General features: G+C 39.0%; 1 protein-coding gene across 1 annotated transcript in view; it reads right to left on the bottom strand.

Annotated features, from left to right (window-relative positions):
• Positions 1–25618, bottom strand: part of THADA (THADA armadillo repeat containing) — a 164248-nt gene that overhangs the window by 81575 nt on the left and 57055 nt on the right. Inside the window, exons 27-28 of the mRNA XM_086460579.1 lie at positions 25325–25456; positions 9262–9430 (exon numbers count right to left, since the gene is read on the bottom strand). Of these exons, the coding sequence (XP_086316705.1) occupies positions 9262–9430; positions 25325–25456 (301 nt within the window). The remainder of the gene's footprint in view (positions 1–9261; positions 9431–25324; positions 25457–25618) is intronic.

Here is a 25618-nt window from a genome sequence, read left to right as displayed (position 1 = left end):
CTGCCATGCAAACATGCAGGTTTTTTAATCATATTATTATTTTTTAATACAAGGACTCTAGATTGTTTCACTGTAAAGTATTTTCAAGAAAATTAGTCTAATTCTATTGGATGCTGCTATTCCCTGAAGAATAGTAAGTGCTAATTTCTTGCCATACTGAAGTCAGCGGGAAATTTAATCTTTAAAATTAATGATAACGTAAAGAGTTATGAAGTCCTCTATCTCCTGTTAAGTATAATATCTGTCACATGCCACTGAGTAAGTTGATGTGACTCACTCTGTTCTTTAGATTTGTGAGAAACGCAACAGTGGTGCTGGTTTCAAAAGCAAAACAAAAAAGGTTCAAAAACTCAAACCAACATCCCTTGCACAAGACTTCACACTCTTATGGCAAACAGAACTGTTTGAATTAGTGAACATAAAAAAAACCCACTACCAAAAAAGCACCCCAAAACACTTTGAACCACCCTACTGCTATAATACCAATATAGCTAATTGAAACTACAGAATTGTGTGGGAAAATTCAAAATGTGGATAAAATTTGAATATTAAGAGTAACAATATGTGAAGAGTAACTGACTGCTAATTGATGACACTCAAAACAACATTAAGTAAGTGAATTTCCATTTTTATCTTCACGGTGGTTTAACCCTGCATCAAACCATAACAAATTCTCCCTTTTATCTGCTTCTTGCCAGTTATATTTTGTATTTCTTTAAGAACGGGTCATGTGCACTGCCCAGATAGAAGGAGATACTGTTTTTCTCTTGTGCTGCAAAACACTGGCATATGCTCAGGGAACAAATTTCAGGATAAATCAGTAGGAGTGACAAAGTAGCAGTAAGTGGGAAGACTGCAGTGAGAAGAGAAGCTACCAGCCAGACCTCAGATGAGAGGATGGGGGAATGGAGAGAATTCTTCCTAGGGACCACAACAGACCAGGCAGAATTTCTGTGACTTCAGGTTACAGCAGTGACCAAACCCAGTCACGACAGGACAGATCCACCTGCAAGGACGTGATAGGCCAGCAGAGGCTTTTTATTTTATTCCATGCAGCTGTTTGGTTGCTTGTACAAAGTACCACCAAAAAGTAAATGACCTTCATGAACAAAGCAGCTCCCAGCCAGAAATTGTTCCTCAGTGATATGTGCAGCTGGGAATGTCTATGAAAAGCTTTATCTTGGACAGTACAATCCATCTCCTGATGGAGGCAGCAAATGGAGGCAGCATGCACATTCAAACAAAGTCACATAGTTTTTTGGGATTAAACCGAAAAAGAAGGACAAAGTCCTCTTTTAATTCTACATCCTTAAGACATTGTAGCTAAGTCTTTGCCAGCTAAATGAAGGATTCTCAATCATGACAACAATCTCACTTGCGGACTTCACTAGAATTATTAAACCACACAAAACATAAAAGTGTGTAGTATTTGCAGCAATTTATCTGCAAAGTTATGAATAAAACTGATTACAAGTGCTTACTTAAATATTTCCTTGTGGAAAATACGCTCTTTTTTTTGGTAAATGGATATTAGTGTCTGCTTTCCTGGGGAAAAAAAAAAATAAATTTGAGAACCCAAAATCTACTAGTAAAATTAGAAGTATTTCAGTAGTAGATTTTTTTTTTCTTTTGACAAAATGTACAGTTTTTTCAATAGAGGAAGAGAACCTACAGTAAGTACTAACACAGGTTAACAAGTATTACCTTAGAATAGCACAGCTCCCACTAAAGCCAGTGCCCTGTGACATGTCCGCAGGAGCATTTCACGTATGGAAACATCGCTTAAGGAACCACGCTTGCAGAACCAAGAGAAAGTGCTTTTCTACAGCTATATACCAACAGAGAATTACCCTTCATATACAAGTAGCAAATGATGAGGGAGAAGTCACTGAATCCTCCTTTCTCCTAATCTGTGCCCAAAAGATGCCAAAGGGAATGTAAAATGCTCTCCAAAAAGAAGGGACTGCACAGTTAATGAGACCAATAAGGGAAGCAAAATTTTTTATGCTGTTCTGTATCCCAATCTCAAGCTAGACACTATCAGCATTTAGTTGTAAGTACACACAAGACCTCTAGGAAGTAGGTTGGCACCTTCAACATTTCAGAAGTGTCCAAAGCAAGGCACAGAGAAGTTAAACGAAAACACAATGCCTCTTTTAATACCTTTCATTTATCTTATGCTGTATGTTCTAAAAATACATAATTGTAGGCTTGCCAAAGTGAACGTGAGGAGGATCAAACCAATAACATATAAGAAAATGATCCAACTGATGTGCAGATTCTTTCATTTGAAAAAGAAACCTTAATAGTTATTACATCTGCTCCATGATTAACTGCAGCTGTCCTATGGATTGTTCTGGATGTGAACAGTACGTAAGGGTATGTACACTCTAACTAGATTACAGATTTTTCCAGTGCACAAATGTGAAAGATTTCTGGAAACTAATGACTGCAGAACTGAGACAGAAAGCTCCAGTCATACTGTTGCTATTCTACTGTACTAATAACAACTAGATTCTAGGTCTATGCACATCACACAGCCTTTGAAATCAAGCATCAATCATGTTAACTGATTCTCACAAGATAAAAACAAAACCTGAGGTCTAACATCTGCTTCCCTTGGCAAACCAGTCTGAAAGTTCATGCATTTGGGAGGATTGTTTTAACCATCATAAATAATCTGCAACCAGATTAATGGTGCTGCCCTGTTTTCCGGGCAAATCGTGCTTAGGGTCCTTGTAGCTTCTCTTTACTTTAAAGCACCCAAAGGAAGAGGTTAAAGAATTAGAGGAATTAAGAAGTCTGTGTGCAGACTGTGGTCTTGTTGAGATCATAGAGACAAAACAGGATAGCCGCCATGCTTGGAATGCTGCAATGGAGGGCTATGGGCTCTTTAGGAAGGACATGTGGGGCAGATGAGAAGATGGAGTTGTCCTCTATGTAAGAGAACAGATGGAATGCATGGAGCTCTCCCTGAGGATGGATGATGAGCCAGTTGGGAGCTTATGGGCAAGGACTAAAGAGCAGATCAGTATGGGTGACACTGTAGTGGCTGGCTGCTATAGGCTGCCAAACCAGAAAGAGCAAGTGGACAAGGCCTTCTACAGACAGCTGGAAGTAGCCTTGCATTTTCAGGCCCTGGTCCTCACAAAGAATTTCAACCACCTGGCATCTGCTGGAGGAAGAACATAGCACAGCATAAACAATCCAGGGGCATACTGGAGATCATTGATGACAACTTTCTGACAAAAACAATAGAGGAGACGACAATGAGGGGTGCTCTGCTGGACCTCATACTCATGAACAAGGAACTACTCATTGAGGATGTGAAGGTCAAAGGCAGCCTTGGCTGCAGTGACCATGAGATGGACGAGTTCAGGACTCCAAGAGGAGGGAGCAGAGCAAAAAGCAACCTTGGACTTCATGAGAGCAGATTTTGGCCACTTCCTGGATCTGCTTGGTAGACTGGTGTCAGGTAAGGCCCTGGGGGCAGCAGGGTCCAAGAAAGCTGGTTGACAATCAAGGACCACTTCCTCCAAGCTCAAGAGCAGTCCATCCCAACAAGCCAATAGCCAGGCAAACATGCCATGAGGCCTGCATGGATGAACAAGGAGCTCATGGCAAAACTCAAACATAGAAAGGGAGTATAAGGAAGGTGGAAGCAGGGACAGGTAACCTGGGAGGAAAACAAAGACACTGTCCAAGCACGCAGAGATGCAATCAGGGAAGCCAAAGACCACGTGGAGACCAATCTGGCTGCGGTACTGATTATCATCTTCATCTCAGTCTTTACTAGTAAGGCCCACGGTTAGGAGTAGCACAGGCCCAAGCTTTCTTTCCCTAGTCTGCCCAGAAGCTTACCTTCTTGGACTCTGTTCAGTATAAAGTGCAAGTGTATAGAACATGTTATCTAAATTGTACATAAAAACTGTTCAAAGTTTCAATCAGTTTTTTCCAATCCAACTAAAATTAATGTTTACAATATTTAACCTTTATTTGCAATAACAATCTTAAAAACTGATTTGAGTAATTCACATCAAAATTTTGATGGTTTACACAAGACCATCTACAACAATAAAAGCTATTAACGTTACACATACAAATCTATGCAAATAAGAATTAACCAGGTGCAGATTGATGGAAATAAAAATTCTGCATAGCTTCATGAAGATGCCTTGACTACTGGCAGGATCAAAGAATCACCAAAATAAAAAAAGGGGAGACTGGCAGGAATCTCAAGTGATATCTGTCCATGTCCCAGGCCCAGGCAAAATCTTATATATCTGATGGCTGATCCACTGTTTGTAAGTGCTAAATATTAACGCATCCTTAATGTTAGAAAGTAGTTTCCAACATTTAAGCTCATATTTGACGATGTTAAGGAACTAATGGAGAAAAGTATACCTTTCAGACATCAGCTATCAATAGCTTCCATTTTCTGAGACTAAGTATTTCTTTAGAAATCTCTTGAAGGCTACAGACAATTTTTGCCCTGGCCTTTCCCATGGCCTCTCTGCATGCTCTTGCCTTCTGTATGTTTCTTCTTGCTTTGCATTCAGTAAAAGACTCCCAATTTGTCTAAGCTGGTGTGTTAGTACACTTTCTATCCATTCTGTTAGGTTGATTCGTACTTCTTAAATTACATTTTCTTTGAAGAACCACCAGGTCTCCGTAATTCTTTTTTCTACTTAGGGATCATTTCCACGTGATCTCTCTCTAAGAATTCTAAATTTAAGTAAACCCTGAGTTTTACTGATGTTTGGAGGTCTTTGATTCTCTCTTGATGTTAACAAGTGCTTTGCTCAAGACGTTCAAGCTTATTGCAACTGCATAGAATTAGACAACCTGAAGACTGGAAGGTTTCGTAAACCTCAGGACCCAAAACAGTCTTTTACATAGGTATCTTCTTTACTGTAGTTTTAAGAGGCCCAGTTAAGACTGGTGCCTGTGAGACTAGACATTTCTACAAAAATACAGACATGAAAAGAGAAAGAGACCACGTCCCTACCTGTATGGCCTACAAATACCTCTACGGCTTACAAATACCTCTACAAGTCAAACTAGCATACTGAAATTACTAATTGTAAGTACAGATTATTGTATGAAAACATTTCTGAATTAACTACAGCTTAATTCTGAACAGATGGAATACATACTGCAGGAATTCCAACCCTAAAGAGGCAGAAGGTCAAAAAACCCATTTGATTCTCTGATAAGGATACCCCACAATCTTCCTAAATACTTACAGTTCCTTCACAACTGCCAAAAGTCAAAAAGCTTCACAAACATAAAGGCTTCCCTAGTGATAAATTTTGATACACTTCCAGAAGTCTCTACATAAAGCTCTGGATGAGCTCTTCCTTTCACATGATCAGCTAAAACCCCATGATCTTAAAACAAAGGAAGCCAGAAATATTTTATCATTCAAGAAGGCCAGTAGACGATTTCTCCATTTTCTTGGAGATTACAAACCTGATTCCCTCCCCCTCCCCCTGTCCCCCATGCCAGTTCGGATTATGGAGCAAAGTAGAAGCTGCACTCCTAAAGGAAACACTAAGCATACAAAATATTTTTCTTTGTCTTATTCAAGTCAATGCACTTACTTATGATGCAGAACTACTCCTTGACGAATATCATCAGTTCCATAAGAGTTACAGAACAACAGTATTCCTCCTAGACAATTCTCAAAAAGAATTCTTCTGTAAAATGTGTAAAACATAAGATCATTTTATCCTCATGCACATCCATATTCCTACATAAATTGAGCCACAGTATCACACTGGGAAGGAAAAGCTATGTTTTCACATAATGCAAAGGTCTGAAGTTAAACACAACACATTTGCATCCACTGTCAAAAACCACTCCTTGTCAACCTCAGCATTTTGAAAACCAGGCCATGTTTGGACAAGCACTCCATGCTGAACTCTTTTTGAATGATCTTTCTCTCAATTAACATTTGGCTTGCAACAGATGAACAATTACATAACTCTGAAACACAACTGAAATATACCTTCAAGATTAATTACATTTGGCACTGCCACACAAGTTTTAAGTCTGAGTACTTCCAACTTTCCTGTTCAAGACTTGACAGCATACGAACACTGAAATAAAAAAAACTGGGCAATGAACTTGATCAACTTCTGACTAATGTGACTGAACAAACAAAATGAAATTACTGAATTCCATTTTCACAAGATATCAGCCTTGTATTGCCAGAAAAAGAAAAAAAATAAAATCTAAATTTTATTGAGTTTTGTCCAGATTCACTTATTTTAGTAGGGACTTTTTTTTAGTTTTATACCAAAGAGGAAGATAAATTCTCTACTGTGGCATGGAAATGCAGCACAAACAGTTTTGAACACTGCCAGATCACTGTCTCTTCAATTCAAGTAAGCCTTCAGAGAAACAGTGCTTTAACGAATAGTCCCATAACACGATTTTCTACAGTTGAATGAGCTTTAGCAGCGGCTCTAAGTCCCATCTTACATTGATAAAAAGGAAACAGAAACCCTGCATCCCACAACCTCTGAAAGTCAGAGCACTTTGCTCTTTGTACTATTTACAGGAGCTGCACACTAACTACCTAGCATTAGTGTTTTAGAGGTACAACGTCAAAAACCTCTGCCACCCTTTCTGCACATTTTTATCACCCTACAGTATTTCTTCTGAATATTTTGTTATTTTTAACTTGCAACAGATGGTTCAGTGTTTCAGTCACACAATAACTTTGAGTATTAAAGTATTAAATAAAGACTTGATTGACGACTCATAAAAGCAAAGCCCAAGACAAATGCGAGAGACCAAACACCACTGAACTGTTATGGGACAATTGACATTTTTTTTGAAGAATGCCATACTCTGATAGCAGTGGTCTCTCCCTGGTATTGTATCAATTGCAGTAGCAGTTCCTAGCAGCTGCTCAAAACTGACAAAAAATCATGTTAAAGCCCTAAGAATATCTCCTGCCTCACAGGTATGGAAAAGAAAAATCCCTAAATGTATGCCTAAGGATCGTGTTAGCAATACCAGGTTGTCCTTTGGCCTCTTTCAGAATCAACCCTCCATTAAGTTTTTTTTCTCCTGGTCACTAAAAAGAAGGCAGTGGCTTTATACACCACAGCCAGCCCATACCCTCACGATCAAGATTATAATAATTTTGGACTGAGAAAGCACTTAACTCTCTATGTTGGAACAACTCTCTCTTCCCCCCGCTGCAGGAGGTTCAGGAGCTTTGTGACACACGGGGGCTGCACGGGTAATTTGATGACAGCAATCTCCTCCTTCCCATGCAGACGCAGCAGCCCACGGGTCTAAGCACTTGCATGCATACAGGTGCATGGAATGCTCTTCTGAGCACAAAAGACTGGACAAGAACATCCCACACCCAGCAACAACCTTCACTGTAACCGATCGCCATCCAAATCCAGATTCCATCAGCTGAAACCCTTTACAGGTAAAGTTGACAGTAACAGCTCTAGAGGGATGTCCTAGTTTGGGCTAAAGCAGAACCGATCCTGTTTTAGTGCTTTAACTTTTCAGTTAAGTCTCCTCTAACTAACGGCACTTTCTGAAACAGCAGCCTGTTTTTCCAGGCAGGGACTGCTCCCAGCAGTGCTAAGGCCTGAGGTTTACAGTCAGTCCCAAGGAATGGGATGCAGAGAGGCCCTTGCTTATCCTTGTTCTTAGAGCGACCAAGGTCACTGCTAAACCTTGGACTCCGTGTTGGGGTGCCGGGAGTGAAAAGGGTCGCAAGCACGTAAAAGGTCGCCCCTGCAGGGAGAAGCGGACTGGACAGGTGACCCAAAGCTGAGCAACAGAGTATTCCATCCCATAGACGTCATGTTCAGCATAAAGCTGAGAGATCACGAGGGCCTCTCTCTCTCTTCTTCGATGGCCGCCATCTGAGGAGGACTCTGTCTGTTCTTCTGTCATCCATCCCGATCCGTGCATCCCTGAATCCAGTGCCTGAGTCCAGCTCCTGCATCCCGTCCCTGCCTGCTGCCGAGTCCAGCCTGGGACTGCCCCAGGGCCAGCCCCGCAGCGTGCTGGTGACGTGTCGTCATCAGGCTGGGGGGGGTTCATGTTCGGTGTTGGTGTTGTATCTGTTTGTACATATTTAATTTTTTTTCTTGCTGTTATTACTATCTTTTCTTTTGTTGTTATTGTTTCATTAAAGCTGTTTCAGTTTTCTTTTCTAAACCGTAAAGTCTCTCTCCCTTATTCTCTCTCCCTTTGCCTTCCGGGAGGGGAGGGGGGTTACTAGAGAGTGTCTGTCATTCGTTAGTGGCCGGCCCAGCCTCAAACCCTGACAAGGGACTTCACTCATTTCCCTGTCCTAGGTTTCCTGTAAAGGTCATGATTTTAAAGGCAAATAATATGTTGCAAAAGGTACACTAAAAAAAAAAAAAATCAAAACAAAAATACATACAGCCCACCACACAGTTTACAGTGGGAATGTGTACCTAGATAGCTTGCCAACTAAGGCAGACTAGCAGAGTTGATCATGTACACTATGACTTTGTTGGAGGGTTGCTCATGAAAAAACAGGCAATAAAAATGGGTGACTTATTACCATGATAGCTTAAAAATCAAACACAGTGAACTGACTGCCATAAAGCAAAGGAATGATATATGGGGAATGAAGAAATTTCTGATTCCAGACCCAGAGCAAGCTGTTCTCCAGAATGTTTTCAGAAGAATACAGTATAAAGCTTATGACAACTTGTACAGCAAACTGACAGGAAGCTGGTGGTGTAGCAGGAAAAGCAAATGAAGTAATATATAAATATGTCGGTAAGTAGCAAGTCTCAATATCTACAATACTATTGGTGCTTGGGAGTTCAGCTTTGCCTCAGATTTGCTCTGTGATTTTGGGCAAGTCACACAGACCTCTCTGTAGATAAGCTTAGATAAAGATATTTGTTCTCAAAGCACTTTAATTGCTAGATGAAACACTATATGAAATGTAAATGTTGATATTTACACCTTACAGCCTTCTAATGACAGCTGAAATGTGCATTCCATATTTATCATCTGACAGAATCGACTCAAAAGCAGTCTTCATACAGGTTTTGACAATGTGTGAATGTTCAGCATTACTCATTGCATGTTATCTGTCTGTGAAGTACCACCAAAAAAAAAAAAATCCAACAAAAACCTCACAGTAAAAAAACAAAACAAGCAAACCACAAAAAACCCTCAACCCCCTCCCCCCCAAAAAAAACCCAAAACCTCCCAAACAAACAGCCCCCAAAACCTTACTTGCAGAAGCGTTCCATGAATGTTATTCTGTCGTATGCAAGGACTGGTAGAGTCTGGAAGCCCCTCCAGCAAGGACAGGACTGTATGTGGTACTTCATTCACCATGACAAACGGAACAAGGGCCTGGCCTGACATCTCACGTGAACGGTACACAGGAGAGTGCCCACATCTAGAAAAAGAAGAAATATTACTTTTGTCATCCAGCTGCAATCCACCACTGTGACTAAAACAAAGGATAATGCGATGAAAACTAAAACACATTTCTCACAAATCAAATGTACAGTCTGTCTTCTCAGTAGTGAGAGTATTTGCTCAGAAACATAAGTCATACTAGAGCCATGTTGGAGGCCTTTTTTTACCTTCAGAAGTTCTTGTTTACATAAAGTAAAAACAACAACAACAAAAAAGAAAACAAAAAAGAAAAAGAAAAGATGCAATTATGCCATGAAGCAGGTAAGTATATGGTCCTGTTCCATCTTTCTTGATGTTTATGTCACTTTCTATACAGCAATCATATTCAAATGTATTATGAGTTTGTCTTAAAACTGTTAAAACTGCACGTTCTTCATCAGATGCTTCCATAAGAACGCAAGATGGTGTCTACTGAAATTTTAGGCCATATCTCCCACTGGTTTTTAGAATATATTTAAAGGAAGGAAGTAAAAGACACAATGGAAAATAATTTTCTCTTATTTATAATTAGTATCTCAAAACTAAATACCTTTTATTTATTACAAATCAGCTGGTAAGACTCAAGACTGCATATAGTTATGTGCACAACAGAGGCCAAAGAGAACCTGTTATATTTTAATGTTATTAACATTTTAACTGTCCGTAGACTTACAAATATACATAGAATTAACTATTCAGTTACATTAACACATTATCCAGCTGTATACTACTTCATGTATGTCATGTTTACCGCATTGAACGAATAAAAGTCTTTTATCAACTAAAAGTAGGTTAGGCTAAGTCTTTCAAAGCAAGTAACTCTTGCATGTGTCAGGTTTTGTACGGCAGGTACAATTCAGCCACCTGCAGTCTCAGACAACTGAGAAAGTTGCCACAGGGTTTAGAAATGAAAGGCCAAATGACTTAGGGGATGTCAAATGCAGTATGGCAGAAGTTACGCTCTGGTACCTCCCAGGTGATTGCGATGACCCAGAGAAATGGCCCTACCTCCTCCCAACCCTCACCCTCTTCCTAAATTGCTTCTTACGTATTTTCAGCTTACATAATCACACGTAGTTGAGACTATTCCCTGACAAAATGGGCAAACCATTTTTGAGCTCTCCCAAATAAGCCCTGCAGGATCATGCCTATGTATTAAAAAAAATTAAATTAAAAGGTATCCTAAGGTTTCAAATATTGCTACCAAATTTAAAGCAACACTCAAAGTAATTGTTTACTTTAGTTCACATCAGCGAAATGCAGAAAACTGTTTCCATCTTGAACCAGCAACTGAATTAATAGGGTTTTGAGCACAAGACAGTAAACAGACTTAACTGAAACAGCATAACCATTCTGACATATTGGTCATGTTAGGTCACAGGATGCCTGAAAAACACAGAACTCGTTTAGAGGAAGTAAAGAGCTATGCTACCCCTGACCGACAGGCTTTTGTGGGAATTTTCATCCTCACAGTATGGCAGCACGTTCTATCCTCCACCTCCCCATGTCTTCCCTTGTAGGGAATGACTTTCAGAAAGATTATCTTTACACTTCCTTTTCAAAGACCGTCTGTCCTACACAACAGGATGCAAAAGCAGAGCAGTGACAGCTGGAGGCTCTTCCATATGGAAGAGCTTTATTCTGTATTGACAAGGTGCAAAAAGAAAGTCAGCATAGCTCTTCATAATAAAAAACTACTATTTTTTTAAACAAAAACATTTTCATTCTACTACACTGTAAACTTAAACCTGAGAAGTGATTTGTTTGCAATCATTCCTTTATTTCTGCTAAACCATGTTTTCTTAACCAAGAGATTCTCACATGCAGATGTTCATTCCAAACATAAGCAACACTGATATTGCAATGAATGTCTAGTTTTTAACTAGTTATAACGGTATACTCAAGAGTGGTTTTTATTTTGTTCATGACTTTTTACAAATCCCAAGCAATCCGACGTGTCTTCAGAAGGAAGAGTGGAAAATGGGTAAAATGCCAGGGTGTCCTCAAACTTGCGCAAGGGTACTTTCCAAAACTATGTGCTTCACAGGGGTTTTTCTCCTCAAACACGATGCAGTGAATTAGAATGGAATTCTGTGGGTTTTTTCCTAGTAGTAAAAAATGGAGTTGAGAACAATTTTTATATAACCCAACTAACTTTGTTGCCTTGTCAAAATAGACATTAAAGACCTATAATATATGCATATACATATAAGGAGATACAGTATTTTATATATCAAATTTTGTTCCACGCTTTTAATCAAATTTATTATGGAAATAGAAGTGACTGCTCTATATTTAGAAAGAAGAAAATAATTTCACATTACAGGCAAAATCGCCTCAGCTGCCTAAAGCCTGGGTAGACAGAGGCTGCCCCCTCAGCATTTATACTGAATGTATATAAGGCAAAAGCACAATTCTCAAAAGCACTGATCTTCACCTCTCCTCATGCCCCAAATTGTTCCTCTCTCTAAGAACCTCAGCAGCTGAGTGTCACCCCATACAAAAGCCTAACTCGGATTCTTAAATTGGGTTCTGGTGTGCACTTTGAGGATCCTAAATCAGGAGGCAATAACCTCCTCCTCCTCCTGAGCAAACACACAGCTGCCCAGCAGGTAGAGAACTCGCCCAGGACGCAGGGGACCCAGTTCTGCAACTTTCTGTGCCTGAGGGAAACGCAAACTCACAGCTACTACTTGCCCAAAGGGCAACAGAGCCACCAACCTGCCACTGTACTATGCACTTGCTGTACTTTAATGCAAACTTCTCACACTACAGATTGCTACACAGGGTGCAGTGTAGTCACAGGAACTGACATCTTAGTGGAAACCCTCAGAAAAGCACTCCTACAAAGTCATTGCTAAGGAACAAAAGCATCACAAAGTTTAAGAACAATAAAGAATCTGCTCTATAGGAACACATATGGGGACACAAGGAAGGTGTCCCATGTTGGCAAATAGCTTCCCAAATACAAGAAGGGTTAACATTCCTACTGTTTCTTCCCTTTTTTTTTTTTAAAAAAAAAAACCAACTTAGTTTTAAACTCCTCTAATTCTCAAAGAAAATTGGTCATGTCCCACCCCCCCCCCTGCAAGAAACAGTACTGATAACATTTCAAAAACACTGGTCCTTTCACATACACATGCAAGATATCATGCCCAGTCACCACTAGTGACCTATCCCTGAACTTCTGCATACCCTGGACACACTTACGTGTACATCTCTCATGCTTTGAAGGCAATTGGCTTCATTTCTGAATCATGAAAGAAGTTTGCCAGAAGAATGTCAAAATATACACTACTTTTTCCATAACCTGTAACAGCATCCTAGATTAAGAACAGGCAGTTTCAATTTTTACTGAATCCCATTTGAATATAATCTCTTACCTGTAACTAAAACTATACAGGCTCAGTTCTCAAAAAGCAAGAGTAAGAGTGAATGCAAACTTAACGACTGAGTAACACAAAACAACAACCCAACCCAATGTAGCAATTTTCTGTTTATTGTTATACCAGCCTCCAAGACTAACTATATACCTTAACACTGAGTGCACCACTTTTATTCCTAAATATTTATTTTATCTAGGATTTAGCAACAACTATGGGAAGTAATCTCACGAGCCATATCAAGAAAAATCATTACACAATTATGGCAATCACTGGAACTCAGTTTGTACATGCAGCAAAACCTGTCAGCTTAAGGAAAGAAATATTTTAAGGCTATTAAACTATTCTGGTTACTCCTCCTGCATCAGTTTAATACACTGCCATCCCTGAGATTAGCTTCACTTATGTAGTGGCAGGTGCTTTGCCAGGACATTGGCAGAAAGGAACAGGACCTCCAACCTTGGTCACTTCACCATCCAAGACTCCAAGTTTCACCCTGCCAACAACATGACCAAAATCTGTTGCAGGCTGCCTCTTCTCGTCTTCTCTGCAGGCAAGAACGAGCAATGGAGTCTTGCATCTGTTAGGGCAGCATGTATGCGGGTGCAAATCTGCATTTAAAACAGCTTCATTTTCTTTGATTTGAAAAATACTTGGGGAGCGGTGTGTGGAGGGAAGTTTTTTCAGTATGTGACGCTATCTTTGTCACAGAATCACAGAATGGTTTGGGTCAGAAGGGACCTTAAAGACATCCAGTTCCACCCCCCCCACCATGGGCAGGGACACCTCCCACTAGACCAGGTTGCTCCAAGCCCCATCCAACCTGGCCTTGAACACTGCCAGGGAGGGGGCAGCCACAGCTTCTCTGGGCAGCCTGTGCCAGTGCCTCACCACCCTCACAGGAAAGAACTTCCTCCTAATGTCTAATCTAAATCTCCCCTCTTTCAGTTTGAAACTGTTACCCCATGTCCTATCACCACACTCCCTGACCAAGAGTCCCTCCCCACTTTTCCTGTAGACCCCTGCAGGTAATGGAAGACCTCTATAAGGTCACCCCGGAGCCTTCTCTTCTCCAGGCTGAACAACCCCAACTCTCTCAGCCTGCCCTCATAGGGGAGGTGCTCCAGCCCCCTGATCATCTTTCTGGCCCTCCTATGGACTCATTCGAACAGGTCCATGTCTGTCTTGTGCTTAGGACTCCAGAGCTGGACGCAGCACTGCAGGTGGGATCTCACCAGAGCAGAGCAGAGGGGCAGATTCACCTCCCTCAACCTGCTGGCCACACTTGTCTTGATGCAGCCCACGATGCGATTGGCCTTCTGGGCTGTGAGCACACATTGCTGGATCATGCCCAGCTTTTCATCACCAACACCCTCAAGTCCTCCTCTGCAGGGTTGCTCTCTTTACATGCAGATCATGTATAAACAGACTTTAAACTCTAAGAAATATCTAAAATGTTGTCATATGTAAAAACATGCAGTACGCTAACCTAATTTTATTATTTCTCAAGGCAGCAACAAGCAATGAAACTTGCAAAATCCTCATGTGATACCCTTCTATTAAATCCTGAGGGCTATTAACAACTGTTGAAGTAGTATTCCACACTGAACTCGGTACTGTTTATCTAGGTGCACGAGGTATTGGATGTAAACATGTTTACTTCAAACAGTCTGTGATCAAGAACAAAAAGTCAATAAATCTGAGAAGGTTTCACTTTGTGTAACTGTAGATTCAGTGCATTTCCACTGCTCCGTTCCAGCTTTAACACTTAGATCCTGAACAACCTTCCTGACTGACATAATTTATGACCTACTCTCATAAGGCAGAAAGATTCCATACTCCTCTGCACACATCAAAGAATCTACTTTATTACTCTGGCTACAAACAACAGAACACTAGCTGTAAATAAAAATATCAAACTTTTTTTTTTTTGGGGGGGGGGGGGGGGGAGCAGGGGGAAGAACTGCAGGTGTTTCCTATGTGGTTATTTTTCTCCCTTCATCATTCCCCCTCAACAGACCTTATATTACGCCAATTAACAAATCAAATAAAGATTACCTTTTATATGAAGGTCACAGAAACAAATGAGTAGAATTAATTTGAAAAATCACACCTGTAGCTGAAAATATGTCCATTAAGTAATACCTTAAGCTGTTAGAAGGAGGATTAACAAGGAAAAAATTATCTACTTCCAGGTTTACTGGATGTTGTCACAGCAATGCGTGCATTACTAATTATGTCGCTGCTCATTAACAATACACTTCTTGTAGTCCTACAGACAGTACCACAGCATCACAATTTTTTTTTCAGCTGAAATACATTTAGATCCACTGCCTTCACAGAATGTTGGAAGATGCAATCAGGCACAGAAGCCATGAAAATGGAACTGAAACAACAGGAGAAAAGGCTGAACAACAAGGAAGGGAACACGCTGCAGAAGGGGCCTCTGATCTTTTAAGTCAAACCAAGTATCCCACCACCATCACAAAGAGAGTTTGGGAGAAGAGGGCACACTTGCAATTCAAAAAAATCAAACTCTGCCTGCTAGTTAAAACATTTTAACAGCCTCCAGGGCTTTTAAAAGATAAAATTGACTAAAAATCAATGAATAAATAAAAATCAGATAGATGGTATCCTTCAGCCCCTGGAGCTAGTTATGTGACAAGGTCCTAACAAATGCACTGGAAAGACAAATTTGTAATAAGGCTTCTATCTGATTCTATATAGACACGGTAAGTTGTACGAGAAAGAGGTTTTCTCTTTCCTCCACGATTCAGTTGGATAGTTCAAGTCATGTTATCAGTTCTGAAGCAAGAATTACAAACATGAAATTACATTAGGGGAAAAAATATGGCTGGGGATCACAGAGAAAAATATTTATCAACAGAATCAGCTCTTATTAGAAAGAGTTTGGTTATTAAGATTCGAGAGGAAAAAAAAAGACAAGACTTTTTTAGAAAAAAATTAGTCATGATTATATACTACATCTTTTCCCCTCCAAGTTCTCCCCTGAAATATTAAATTCAGCAACTTTCAAATGCAGTATTACCGGTTTCCAAGCAAAGTGAGGTCAAAAAATAGCATTAAAGAAACACTCATGCTTCCACAGAACTAACATAACTTGGGATTTCCATACTGGGGACAAATCAGCAGGACACTACCTATTGATTAATGTGAGAGTAAGGTTTCCTGGAATATGATCAATAATTTGCTACACATGCACCTAAAGTTTCTTTCATTCATTTATTGATTTGCTTGTTTTATGTTTTTCTTTTAAGGAAACACAACTGTTTTGCATTTTGTTAAGACTTCTGTGTTCCTCAGCAATTAAAGTATCCAAAACATTTAATTTTTAGAACTTAGTTCACTGTGGAAATCTCTATTTTAATTGGCCTGAAGACAATTTTTTGTTCTTTAATCTGAAATTAAGAACAAAAAAAATCCCCTGAATAATCTGAGTTTTGATACAGACATTACAAAGGTATCATTGGTTTGACGGAGGTTTCAGATCTACAATCAACACGTGAATGTAGTCCAGAAAGTGTCTGAACATAACCGTGGACAGAAACAGACCAAGTTTAATTTCAGGTTATTTATGCAGTATTAAACCTCTAAATTCTTAGCTCTTCCCTTTAAAGTGAAGTTAATGGTTGCCCAAACTTCTAGTCTCTTTATACATTGTGTTAAGTACTTCTTTCTTCCAACTTGGGCAATTAAGATAAAACCTTATGTTTTCCTAAGGGCAGTGTTTTCCACACAAGCACTTCATGAAACAGAGTAGCTGTAAATACTGCAGGAACTATGCAGGCAAAGTACTCAGACTTCTATTTGTGAACGCTGCCCACAAGCTATGACAGGAGTTGATTCTCCACATGTTTCCAAGGCCTTTCTAGGAAGAAATTACAGACATTTCTCTCTTCTTGTCACCAAGACCTAGGTTATTGTAAGAAGCGGCCAACTGATACCAAGCTGAATCAACAACAGAAACTTGAATTGTTGTGGTTCAGCCAGCCAACAAACTAAGATCTCAAAGGTGTAAGCCTATGAAAACTGTTACTAATACTGTGTGTGAACTTTAGATCAACAGAAAAATGTTCTCTTCAAATGGAGATCTGCTATAGAACATGCTGGCATGATTTAAATGGCATCCCTTTTCTTGCATTCCCACCAAGAAATCTCAAATAAATCTCCAGGCAGCTAACCTCTGGGTTTATTTAACTATTTGTTGAAGTCACGTGAGGTTAGAGCCTCCTTTCATCAGTTTTTGGTTCATAGCACTCTGGAGAAAAAACAACTGCTCTTAACCCAAGGACATGTAAAATAAGAATTTTCATTCGTAACCGTTTCTCAACTTCGTTAATTTATGAAAAGTTACTACGATGTTTCACAGCTGCAGAATAACAGAAAGAAACACACACCACTTACTATCAAAACAGTTAGGGAAAAAACACAACAAAGAATGTAGAGTACTTTCTGTCTTAGCAACTGTATAATTATTTTTAACTCCATGAAAGGGAAGGCAAATGCATAAATCACGCCTCAGCACCTTGTGATGATTTTTAAAGCTTCAGCTGATTGTAAACAAGAATGCAACACGGGCAATTTTCAAAACTTATTATCAGACCCATGAAAACAACCAAAGGATCTGGGTTCTCAAAGACACCTTCCTTTCAGCTGCACCACAAAAAGTAGCTAGTCCATTGCCAAAAAGCCTTCCCAATACTGACTCTTCTCAAACTCAGGCTGTTCTTTTTCAACAATATTGGCTTTTAGAAATATCATTATACTTGTTTTTCCTTGACATACGTACTGTCCTCTGCATAGTTAATTGATTATTTCTCTCCGTTTTCACGCTCCTACCTGAAAATACTTTTGCAGAACAAGCTAAATGTTACTATTGGGGTACTTATCCTGGTCAGTAAAGTACTTACTGATTGTAAGTATGAAAATGAATAATCACTTGCTGACAGTGGAGCACCCGATCATATTTTTTACTGGATCATGTTTCAAATAAGGAGTATATGCAAATTTTAATCTAGGATCCCAGCCATCGGCCTTCTTCAGGAGTCTGTAATATTGGAGAGAGATATTGTTACTCTCAGTGCGCATGAACGCCTCTCTGCTAGACATCACCTTTTATTTCCCATGAATCTGACAGCTCCCTACAGCTTGTGAACATTTCCTAAATCGCTTCAGATGATACTCTGCCAACGAGAAGCAAACAGATTGATGAACGCAGTAAAAACTGGAACAAGGACTCAATAACGAATACCTAGGGGTTTTAATATTTCCCATCAGCACCACTGGAACATGAAAACATTTGCCCACAGCTTAAGAGAAAAGGCTGAGGAACACAGCAAAGAACGTACAAGACGTACAATGATTTTTAGCTGATCAGAAGGTCTTGAACAGCCTACTGCCAATCAAGCTCTTTGCAGTCTTCTCTAGCACTACAATTTGAACTTAATCAAAATGGAAAAAATTACAAGCTATTTACCATTTCTTATTTAAAAACGTGAAAAAAAAAAGAAGTCTGAAAACCTTATTAATACTTATGGTGAACCATTTTTACAGAGCAGTAGCAATCACTATGCCATCAGGACTGCACAGAGAATAGACTGTAAGTATAAATGGAAGAAGAATTTCAAGCCAGTCCCAACTGACAAGAGAGGAGTTATGGTCGAAGGGGAAACGCATTCCCCTCCCTCCCTCCATCCTCCTCCCCCAGCCATGCCAAACTTCCATCTTAGAAGTCAAACAAGAGATTTAACACTACCAAATACAGTAAGAATCTAAACCACAATGTATGTTTTAGGGGTATACATTGCTCCTTTTTCCAAATGCCTATGCCAGCTCACGTATTTTGGGAACCTCGCCTATAATCAAAAGGGTATCTGTATTTGTATTGCAGTGACAAGTCAGCCCCATAAGCTTCCCCAGCAAGGACAGGGCATTCCAACGGGTCAGAGCCTGCTCCTAGTATCACAGGGATTCCAAATAATAAATTATTGCAGACAGCTATAATACTAAGCAGTTATACTGATTGGACATTAGATTAAGGAGGAAAAAAAAAACACCCAAAAACCCAAAAAAAACCAAAACCCAAGACAAAGCAAAAAAAATTAAAAAAAAAAAAAAAAAAAAGAGACCAAAGACTGAGAAGATGTGCATATGATATGGAAACGCAGGGAGATACTTTTATAAACAATTGCAATCAAGAGCAGCTATTTTAATACTACAATGCTGCAGCAAACACATGTAGTTCTTTTCATCTAATATCAAAAAGGCATTCACACAAAAGATTTTTGTTTATCAGAGCCAGTCTTACAGAAATTACAGTTGAAAACAGGCAAGTTTGAACATTAATTCTCCTACTGGTGCCATGCCACACTAAAATAAAGCAAAAAGAGTAGAAAGGCAGAGGAAGCACACAGCACAACTATTCAGCTATCTTGTTTGGCCACTTACCAAAGGATACCAGTGTTTAGCCTACGGAAAGTCAGACGGCTGCTTTCAAGTCAGTTACAAGACGACATACTAAACCCAAATACACAATTGTATTGTGTGAAACAAAATAAAAATCAGGGAAACTGCATTTAAACAACTTATATAAACAGCAATTTTAACAAGGTATACATGAATAACTTCAATCAAGCTCTTCCCAAACAAACTGAACATACCTTGTTATCCTCATTCCCCCAACTCTTGTGCTCCTTATTCAGTGTTAAGGTTTTAAACTTATTTCAAAATCTCACAGACACTTTTGATTTTACATTTGAGTTTTCTTTCTTTCTTACTCCATCTTACCCCAGATCCAATTCCCATGAAGCCTATACAAGCTTTGTCACAGGGCTATAATGAAACAGGACCAGGTACCTGACAGACTGGATATAATTTCACATAATTAAACACAACACAGAGCAATAAAACTAATAGGCATTAGTCAACGAAGATTAACTTTTCTGAAAGAGCAACTCACATGCAAGTAACATTATTGATCCACGAATATTTAAATTCACACCACCTTCTAGAATATTAATACTACTATACTCGGGTCTTTTTCCTTAAGATGTTTCTGTAAGAAGTGAGCTCCCACAGATTTATAAAATAATAAGACAGAACTACGACTCCTAGAGAGCCCCAGAATTCACAGTCAGGTGCTCCACTTCCTAAGAAGCTAAGATAAACCAGTCTCACATATTTAACACACATTTTTCAAACTGCCTAAAACATATAATGATTTGCACCATTAGTACAGGTAACACAGGTTGCAACAGTAAGATCATAATTTTAAATATGCATCTTTACATAATTGGATTTGTTGTTCAAAAGCAAAAGATGTGAGCTAAGGCAATCATTTCCCCCTTATCTGTACTGAAGTAAACTGAGCAATGAAGACTGAAAGGAATATGCAAGAAATTTATGAATGTAAGTGGTAAAAGAATGAGGAGAGAAAAAAAAACAACAAACAGGCAAAGCTGCATCAGAATGACATTTTGCATCTTAGCAGGAAAACATCAAAGAAACAGAGACAAATCAGTCAATGGCAAAAGACAGCAAAACAATGTAAATATATTAAGTATACCTGGCAACTGAAACCATATTTGGGGGATACAGTATTATGCAACATCATGAGGTTGCTTCATTATGTGGGAAAGATCTTAAGCATTTTACTAATCAGAAAACTATTGAAAACAATTAGTCCTTTGCATTAGGTTCAAGCAGAGTGCAACTGAAGGTCTATTCTTAAATTTTCCAGCAAATATGTTTAAAGATAGACTGTGATTCATTTGGCCAATAAAAACTGCAAAACAAAATTGATTATAAGAGATTAAAATCCAAGTTTGTATTTCTATTAGAAATTTGTATTTTGAGTAACAGCATTTTTTTTTAAATAGCTTTCTAAGCTTGTTGGTATCTGATAGGTAAATATCTATTTATTGCTTTTAAATTTTAAGAAAAATTTTCTGTAATCTGCATGTTAGTCTGGATTGGCATCTATTAAGGTTTTAAAAAGATTAAACTATAAGTCAACAAAACTTAGAGTATCTACTCACTGAATAAAACCAAGAGTACTGCATTACATGTGTGGACTAAAGACTCATGGGGAATCATGGTCCCTAGGATTTTTTTTTCGTATTTTCCCCCAAGTTTGAATGAAATTTGGGCCAACAGTCGGCATCACTTCTTGCCGAGGGCCAGACTCAAATGTAATTCTCTGCTAAGCAATGTAAGAAGGTAGAAGTCATGTAATGCATCCAAAAAGAGTCCACCAAATCCCTAGGTAACAGATCTTTGAAGAGCCTGGCCTAACCCGTTCAAAAAGCCCAAGAAAACAAAGTTTAGCAAAGGACCATCATTCCTGACCCCACAGGCAACCGGCGCGGCAGGAGGGCAGGTCCCACAGCTCTGCGCAAGGGCGCGACGCCCCCGAACCCGCCGGGGGGGCTCCTGCCCAGCGGGCAGGCATCGCTGGCATCGCAGGCACAGCTGCGGGAAGGGATCCCGGGGGGCACTGCTGACATCCCACACCGCTTCAGAGCAGTGACCTGTAAGAAATTCCCTGGGCTGACTTAGAGGGCTCCACAGAGCCCGTTCTGACAAGCAAGCCGTGAAAGCAGTAACTTCCAAGAAAAAGTGTATCGATAAAAAGTCATACCATCTTCAGTTGTTTCCTCTGCTTTTCCAAGACAGGGTATACCTAGATCAACGTAAATCCACGTACCCTCCAGCAGAAGCATCCAGCCCACTTAAATAACAGATTTATTTAAGCTTTCATATCACAGCTATTACGGTAGCATTTGAGCTGCCAGTCTTTCCACAGCTGATGCCGACTTCCTCTCTCCTCTAAGAGCTCTTTTAGGAATGACTTACAGTAACAGGGCAGCTGACAACGCTCCATCCTACAGAAAATTTTTTCCTCGCCACAGACAATTTTGTTTTCCTTGCATCCGGGTGTCTGTCACTAACTAACAGTCACAGTAATTATCCTTGTATATTAATGACAAACTCACTCGACTGTAAAAACAAAATAGCACCGTTATCTGTTCAGGGTGGTGGATGGAAGGGGGCAGGAAGGGGAAGAGAACAGCTGCAAAGGACTAGTGCTTCCCACTGCCATCTACCCTGGTCCCTGACTAAAAACAGCATCAGAGGATTCTGGAATTTAGCTCCTCCTTTTTACAGAAAGATGCAAGTTACAAAATCCTGGGCCAGAAAATAGCATCTATTTAATAACTGTTAATTTCATGGAAACATGTTCACATTTCTATTTAAATTGTCCTCAGTGAGTTTTTCCAATGACTTGCAACATAATATACCTAGAAGCAACACTGCTTTGAAATCTGTCTATCTGACAAAGTTTTAAAGGCGAAATTTCAATAAGAATTAAAAACAGTTTTGTCAAGTGGAAGACAAGGCACATACTCCCAAAGAGTTTAAAAAAAACCTTATATTGTTTGACATTTTAAAGCTACTTTTTTAAAAAACTTCTTAAAAGATTAAAAAAGTCACACTCCTAAATAGGGCTAGACTCCAATTAGCAAAAAGTATTCAAGTTAATACAGCAATACTCATTTTAATCCTTCAGAGCATTCAGCACAGAACATTTAACTCTAAACAAACACTTTGTCAATGTCATGGTATGAGAGGACATAAGGTAACTCAAATTTAGATCATTCTGAAGAGATTCCAGGTCTTTAAAAGGGGGAAGGGGAGGCGAAAGGGAGGTTATGTTTTTGTTTCATACTTAAAACATTACCTCCCGATTACCTCCCTTGTTAATCAAAAACATTCTGTACATTCCTTCATCTTAGAAAGTAACCATTACAGCAGACCTATCTAGCTCTTAAAGAGTGAGGTAATAAGCTGTGAATCAAAGTGTTCCCTTCCAAATAAAACATCTGCAAGGGGAAAGGGGAAAAAATAACTTTTAATAGAACTGCAGATAGGTAATCAAATGCCGTAGTTCAACAGGGAGTAACAAGTATGCACACAGAGATTGAGATTTGTCCTTGTAGCATTTAATCCTACTCATATTGTGCAACTCATCTCAGCACGGTCAGAGCAACCACAGCTCTACTCCCACTAGATGGAAAATTCCACTCGGGCTTAAGTGAAACTCTTCAAAAGCCCAATTTGAATTCTTCCTGCTAAACCCAGTTTTGTTCGGAGAACTGCTCATTCGCTTGCAAACACAGCAAGTACTCTGTTCATCCTCTCAGAGCAGCAAATTAATGCCACTTCATCATGTGTTGACCCCTGGAAAGAGTCTGAAGATCAGTTATGGGTTATATTCACCCTTCCTCTCTCCCTACCTCATAAGCAGTATCTTGACAGTGGTACAGCAATAGAAATGCAAAAATCCCACAGTAAAAATATGGCAATTAAAAGTTATAATTGCACTGGGCTACCATGTAATTATATGTATACGTAGATGTTATATAACACAATACTACATTGAGCAATTCAAAGGAACAGTTAATATATACAATTTTGTGTCTTGATGCACAGGGCCTTTGGCATCAGGCCTTCTCTTTGATCCTCTCTAAGTGGTTACTTCACAACAATCTTCATTACCACCTTCTAAAGAACAACAAATGAACAGGAAAGAATTTTATTTTACTTCACCTGCTCCTGCAGAATAGAAAATAGGAAGGGAAATAGAAGGGAAAATAACAACATATTTGTCTCACCGAGATAAAACACCCCTATGTATTCCAACAAATGCAGGCAGAGTGACCTGAAAACACTCATGGTATTCACAGAACAAGGGCATAAGAGCTGTACACAGAAATACAGCAGTAACAGCACACTGAGCTATATCATAAATACACACATTTCCCCCTGCAGAACCCTAGGTATTGTCCCCTGGCAACCACAAAAAATGCCAATGCTTTGCTAAGTAACTTGTCAGAAAATGCATGTCTGTACACCCACATACAGGTTTCCATCTGAAACACATAAGAATGTTATTCTAGTCTTACACCTATATCCACAGCACTTGCTGCCAAATTCAATGGAAAGGAAACGCAGAAAACGACATGTTTATATGCACGTCACTACTCTTTAGGAGCACAGCTAAAGGCAGGTAGGTCCAATGATACAAGTCTCTTAAATATTTCTGGTTCTCTTAATGAACTTACTGGGTTTTTCTCCCCATATCTTCTGAATGGATTTAAACAACCTCAAGAGAATAAGCTAATAAAGTGTGAAGAGTTACTTTGCTGGTGTATGTACTTTGCCAAAAGTAGGTCATAACATAAAGCCAAAAGCTGTAACCAAAAGCTTATCAAAAGTTTATCTATTACTGATATCAGAAACTATGCTGAAACATTATATTAAAAAATACAAAATAATAAATAAATAAGCATTTGATGGTATGTTAACAAAGGCATAAAAACAGAGCTAATTGATGATGTATCCAATAACTACAGTTTTAAACATTTCCCCAAAAAGCTTTTAAGAGCCAAACACAACAGAAAACCAAACATTTTTAATTGTTAAACACAGTGCAATTAAAAACTCTTACTACAGGTTTTTTCCTTTAAGAAAAAATGTTACATTATTATTTATTTTTGAAAATTCAAAAAAATACTGTAAGAAGCAAGAGCTACATCACATCTGCTGTGAAGAATAAGCAGACAGAGCTATTACTATTTTCTAACATAAACAGTAGTTTAAAATAAAAATTGGAAGATCTTTGCGTAACAACAACTTTATCTTGTTTCACTATTAAAGGAGCAAGATTAAGTACAGAACTTTCTCACCCTATTGCTCTGAAGCTTTCACACAGATAGCAAGACTTCCTCTCAAATACAGATCATGATCACTTCTCCTCAGCCACCACAGCCCTATTCCCTTATCAGGCTCGCCATCTCACACCAGTGGCATAGCAAAAATATCTGCTGAATATCTTGATGTAACCACCATATAAACGAAAGTTACACTGTATAAAAACTTGAAAAGTCATCTTAGAAATATATTAGATGCAGGATATATCCATATCTTTATCTAGCTATATATGTATATTTTTTATATATACGGATGGATATGATATCCATCCATATATAAATATACACACACATACACACACACCCCCTACAAATCTGTGTATTAGTCATTATATTTATGTGTTACAAACAATCATTCTACAGGACTGGAAAACCCATTAGAAGTTTGTACAGCAAAACTTGCTAAAGCCAGTCAAGCTCAATCAGTTTTCATCTACCCCCTCTGTGGCAGCAATCATGCTGTACATTTGCAGATGAAGATTTACAAACAAGTCATCCAATGGCTTGCATGAGCTGAAATTCTTTCTAATCCCCCAAAACAAGCATTAATAACATAGGGAAGTCCAACCAATTAATATTAGTTTTTCCTTTAAGAATTACAGCTGAAGAGAAGCTTAAAAAGGCATTTTATTAAAAAAAAAAAATTAAAAAAAAAAAAATCAAAAGATTCAAGAAAGAACTCCCATCACATGAAAAACCACCACAAAATCACCTTACCTTATAATAAACGGGACAAACGGTGCCATGCTGAGCGCTGAGTAAGTGCCGTCCATTGGAGAGGGATACAGCCTTCCCAGGATTAAAAGCAAAAGGAACAGGCTTGGATGGATTTTCAGTTCTTCAGCTTCACTAAGTAAAAAGTGATAAGAAGCATTTGGTGACAAAAAGCATCCTTCTCCATACTAGTCTTGAGATTCTTCCACACACAACACCCTTCTGCGTTTCTAGTTCAAGGAGTTATGCCAGGCTGACCATTGCAAAGAAGTGCAAATCCTGCTGGGAGCAAACATG

This window comes from Leptosomus discolor, chromosome 2 (genome assembly GCF_034619465.1).
Source record: "Leptosomus discolor isolate bLepDis1 chromosome 2, bLepDis1.hap2, whole genome shotgun sequence".
Taxonomy (NCBI): domain Eukaryota; kingdom Metazoa; phylum Chordata; class Aves; order Leptosomiformes; family Leptosomidae; genus Leptosomus; species Leptosomus discolor.
Note: the sequence above shows the minus strand (reverse complement) of the source record. Positions and strands in the feature narration are given on the sequence as shown.